Source organism: Atta cephalotes, assembly GCF_000143395.1.
Source record: "Atta cephalotes unplaced genomic scaffold scaffold00005, whole genome shotgun sequence".
Lineage (NCBI taxonomy): Eukaryota > Metazoa > Arthropoda > Insecta > Hymenoptera > Formicidae > Atta > Atta cephalotes.
Window position 1 is genome coordinate 8,659,379 of NW_012130069.1, and position 5,126 is coordinate 8,664,504.

Consider the following 5,126-nt stretch of genomic DNA (forward strand, 5'->3'; position numbering starts at 1 on the left):
CGACGTAACGTAACGTACGTAGTAGTAGTAGTAGTAGTAGTAGTAGTAGTAGAGAGAGANAGAGANAGAGANANANAGAGAGAGAGAGAGAGGTGGAGGGAAGGGAATAAGAGAAAAAATGAAAATAGCTTTTTTATCATATAATATTGATGTAAAAACAATTTTAATATAACTTTTACTTGAATTTTGAACGACATTTGTTGTCCAGGAATTTTTGAAGGCATATAACTGCGTACAATTTTAGCATATAATTAATGAAGTTAACACTTAATATAAATATTTTCTATAGAGTTACATATTTAAACGTTCTTAGCATTTGAAGTTTTTTTTTTGATACTAATTAATGTGTGCAGCAGTTATTCAATAAGATAATGCTATCTGCAGGACATTCTATAATATCGTGGCAGCAGTGAAAAGAGACTGGAATGATCGCGTTGTCAGTGATTCTTATTCCACCATGATGGCAATCGCAAATCAGTCAAGTCGTTATTCTGTCGTGCTAATTGGTCTCCACTTTCTAACTGGCTTTTCCTTATCCATCGGTGCTTACATGTTTCGCACGATAAATACTGACAGCGAAGCTTCAACACGAGAATTCCCAGTCAAAATGCAATTCTTTTTTGTGGTCTCAGAATCACCGGTTTTTGAGTGTATCCTTTTTGGGCAAATTTTTTTTCTAATGTTGATAGCCCCTGTAGTAGGTATGATAAATGCGTTACTTGCTACATTGGTAAGTACACAACTATTTATTTCAAATCTTTTTGCAATTTTAAATACAAAAATATTCTGTAATTGTCGATAAACAATTTTTTATTAGAAATTAGAAGAAAACTATTTTTGATCAAAGCGAGCTTGGCTTATAATATTCATACTTATAATATTAATACACAAATACAATTATCATTTCTACAGAACCAATTTTTTTATTAATTTAGATAATGTCATTGTTTTATATTTACAGATACTTCATGTAGGTGGTCAGGTTGACATCATGCGGCAAGCCATAATGGACGTACACACCAACGATAAACTTGGTACATCTTTAATTGTACTTCGTGATCTCATTCATAGACACCGAAAGATTATTACTTTGTCGAATGATATCGAAACTCTATTTTCGTTTATTGCGTTGCTGCAACTTCTGTGGAATACTTTAATCATCTGCTTCTGCGGTTTCATGATTATACTTGTAAGAAATATCAATTGCTTCGATCTTCTGATCGATAATTTACTTTCTTTCGCAGGCTGTCAGTAGTAACAAAGGCATAATGGTTTTAATAAAGTCAATGTTTCTTTATACCGTAAAAACATTAGAAGTCTTCGTATTCTGCTACGCAGGAGAATTTTTAAGCTCCAAGGTGAGAAAGAAATGTTTCTTACTAGTAAAATATGTGATTATATATTTTTTCTTATTTGTTCTAAAACTGTAAATAATAATAAATTAATTAAATTAAAAAATAGAAATACATTTACAGTATAAATAATTTATCAATTTATTGACAGCTATATAATAAATATTTTCAAACAATCTAAACATTTATATTTATATATTTTGAACTCAGATTACTTTTCAGAGTAAATCGATTAGCGACGCAATATATGAGTCACTTTGGTACAACATGATACCATCCGATAGTCGGATTTTGTTGTTAATAATGGTGAGATCTCAAAAGCGACTGACAATCACTGCAGGGAAAATTTTTGATCTGACTTTAGAAGGATTTATGAGCGTAAGATATCGGCAATGTAGATGCATCTCTTCATTTTTCATGTCTTTTAAACAAAATCATTTTTAGGTCATGAAAGCTTCTGCTTCGTACATGTCTGTATTGCATGCTATGTATTGAATCGAAAAAAAAATTATTAGTCCACAGTTTTAATAAAAGCGCTCCGCGCTGGTGATAAATAACCTGTTATGAACTTTTTCAACAGACATTTGTTACAGAAACGCGACGAAAATGGATTGTATATAACATATAGATTGTATAGAACATATATATGTATATATATATATATTTAAATAATAATATTAGGAGTTAATTTACATAAAATATATCTCCTTATTATGTCTTTTCTGTACAGTTTACGTTTAACCTTTTTATCTGTGATATCTCCTTTTCTTTTCGTAAATGTATGTAAATATTCTGTCATTTGGTGAATTACACAATGTGCTGTATAATTCTTATATCTTATATCTTGGAAATATTAAAATTTTAGATGTATTAGGAACATACGGTCTTTTTTCAACGCTTTTGTAGAGAAATTATCAACAACGGTGAACATACGAGCTTGCATTTTTAAAAACAGTTATTTGCGTAAAGATACACGTGTATCTAGATAAATGATCGTTTTTTTCTTTTTTTTGCATTAAAACGTTTATCATATGATTGTTAATTTATTATTGCAATTTAGCACTTTATCGTTCAATTTATACTGCGTAATTACGGTTGATCGTTGCTCGCATAAACATAGTAGTTTCACCCCGTAAAATTGCTCTATCTCCCTTGTGTGTGACATTATGGAGGGGAATACACCGCAGAGCTAGACTGAGGGAGTCGATTGTCGTGTTTTCTTCGCGATATCACTTCTCGTACAGTTGTTATTCAACTCGTTGGAAGGGGACGACGTGTGTGGTTTTCCGGAGTGATGGTTCAATGTGACGTTACATACTATTATGTTGAGAAGTACCATCAGCCCGTTGTTGAAGATGGGTCTTAGTTTGATCGGTATATGGCCTGGTGCCTCATACGGAATGCTTTGTTGGCTCTTTTATATGACAACTCTCGTTGTGATGCAATACTTTCAGTATTCCTATGTCTACGAACATTTCGATTTCAACAATCTGACCAAGCTGATGGACGGATTGGGTCTCACTTTGGATTACACTCTGACAATATTGAAATTAATCAGCTTCTGGTTTAATCGTCGGTAAGATTAGCGATCGCTCGATTAGTGATCGTTTCTAAATGATTTAAAAGACACTGATCGATGGTCGGTCGTAGGATATTTGCGGATATTTTGATCGCGATGGATGATGATTGGAAGGATAGTGGGACTAATTTGCGTGAATGCGTGATGATGAACAAGGCTAATTTGGCGCACCGTTGTTCCAATGCCATGATATCCGTTAACGCTCTTGCCACTTTTCTATATTTTATCGAGAGCTACGTACATGAATATACACGTTCTAAAAACGGACAGTTTCGCAAGTTTCCGATACAGATACAATTTCCGTTCGATGTTTATAAAACGCCCGTTTACGAGCTCGTTGGCGTGGGATTGTTTTTCCATGTGTTAAAAACGGCGATTATAATAGCAATATTAAATGCTTTGATTTTAACGTTGGTAAGTTAAAAAAACAGTTGGAAATTTAATTTAAAATCCTTTAGTTGAATTTATATCCGATAAGATTAACATAATGCCATTTAAAATGTACTCTAGCTAAATTTTTTTAAATTAAAGTTTTCATTGGATTTGTATCTTGCCTGAAATCCTAGTTTTTATTATAGGTACTTCACGTAAGCGGACAAATCGATATCATGTGTCAAGAGTTAAAAGCGATTCCTTCCATAACCAAATCTAGCTCCACTAAATCGCTCGTCGTAAGACACCAGAAGATCATATCGTTGTCGAAAAATATTGAAAGCTTTTTTTCATTTGTTGCTTTATTGCAGTTCGTATGGAATACTTTTGTTATTTGCGCCATAGGATTCATGGTCGTGATAGTGAGTAAGATTGCTGCAGTTATTATAGAATAAAAACTATCCGTCATCCAAGATTATCTAAAAAAGAAGTACATTCCGAAAATATGCTTAATTAAAAACATGTTAATTATATTTATTAAAAATACTTTTTTATAGTATCTAAGAAAGAGATAAGTCAGTTATTCAATATTTAATTTTTCACAATGTAATTTTAAGATAAATGCAATATTATTATATTTATTTGGTAATAATAATAATAATAATTAAATAATAATTTTAAAAATATATTTTTTATGCAAATATCCAATTTATCCAATTCTAATATTATTTTACTATCTGCAAACATTATTTAACATTTCAGTCTTTAGATATGAACATGACGAGTAAATTCGAGATATTGGTACAATTTATTATACCATATTTTGCAGTGACAATAGAAGCTTTTGTTTTTTGTTTCGCCGGCGAGTATTTGAGCACTAAGGTAAGCATGCAGCTTTTATTTTTATCAATATTTTTTCTATTATATTGGATTGGAATAGATATACGTATGTACATATGTATAATAGGTATATATATATACATATATGTATATAAAAACTTTATACCGATTTGCGAAGAATATTACTAAGGCCGGTAGTCTAAAGGCTTAGAACTCATCTTCAGTCCTATTGCTGCTCATGGCCGAGCATGATGACTTCTCTCATATCATCTGCATGCTGATGCGCACGCTGGTTGTACACAGTCATACAGAATCTACAATTTAACGTCAATTCCGAACGATTTATTAGAGAAATGCTCTTGGTAAGGATACTCTCGGTGGTTTACTATTGCCTTCCGAGAGGAGCTACGAGTGTTCGAAAGAATTTCTCAGTTCTGCCTGGAATTGAACCACTCGGGATATCTGGCATAGTAGTCTCGTGCGCTGCTTGCCACGCATTCAAAGGCTTAGGATTCGTTCAGAATACAGAAGATTTGAGTTTGACTCCCGGCTGAGGTTATATTTTTCGCAATAAATATATTTACAGCTTTTCAATACATTAACATTTCTTTCTAATATGATACCTGATTGAATATCAAATTATTTAAAATTACTTGTCAATTTAATTTAATTCGTGATATTATTACAGTAGTTTAATTGCGTTTAAGTCTGAAAAATCAATTCGGTGCGCATTCAGTTCGAATAACTATGAATATGATATATATGCGTGCGCGCGCGCGCGTGTGTGTATGTGTGTGTATGGGGGAGGAGGGAGAGAGAGAGAGAGAGAGAGAGAGAGAGAGAGAGAGAGAGAGAGAGAGAGATATATATATATATTATTATATATATATATATATATATATATATATATATACGTTACGTACGTAGTAGTATTATTATTATTATATTATAGTTACGTACTACTAACTTATTAACTTATTATT

The 5,126-nt window shown here is 32.1% G+C and overlaps 2 protein-coding genes across 2 annotated transcripts in view; both read left to right on the forward strand.

Moving 5' to 3' along the window:
- Positions 1 to 703: 703 nt before the first annotated feature.
- LOC105626653 (putative odorant receptor 92a) lies at positions 704 to 1,847 on the forward strand. The gene is made up of 5 exons (XM_012207947.1): positions 704 to 730; positions 962 to 1,189; positions 1,245 to 1,358; positions 1,575 to 1,730; positions 1,797 to 1,847. Exons 1-5 carry the CDS (start codon positions 704 to 706, stop codon positions 1,845 to 1,847), a joined length of 576 nt encoding a protein of 191 aa, XP_012063337.1.
- Positions 1,848 to 3,027: 1,180 nt separating this feature from the next.
- Positions 3,028 to 5,126, forward strand: part of LOC105626477 (odorant receptor 4-like) — a 3,016-nt gene continuing 917 nt past the window's right edge. The window contains exons 1-3 of the mRNA XM_012207777.1: positions 3,028 to 3,345; positions 3,510 to 3,725; positions 4,066 to 4,185. Coding sequence (XP_012063167.1) covers positions 3,028 to 3,345; positions 3,510 to 3,725; positions 4,066 to 4,185 — 654 coding nt within the window. The remainder of the gene's footprint in view (positions 3,346 to 3,509; positions 3,726 to 4,065; positions 4,186 to 5,126) is intronic.

Coding starts and splice junctions, on each gene's coding strand:
- LOC105626653 (XM_012207947.1), top strand. CDS start 704: ATGATAAATGCGTTACTTGCTACATTG. Junction 731..961: donor ATGCGTTACTTGCTACATTG/GTAAGTACACAA, acceptor TTATATTTACAG/ATACTTCATGTAGGTGGTCA. Junction 1,190..1,244: donor GCGGTTTCATGATTATACTT/GTAAGAAATATC, acceptor TTTCTTTCGCAG/GCTGTCAGTAGTAACAAAGG.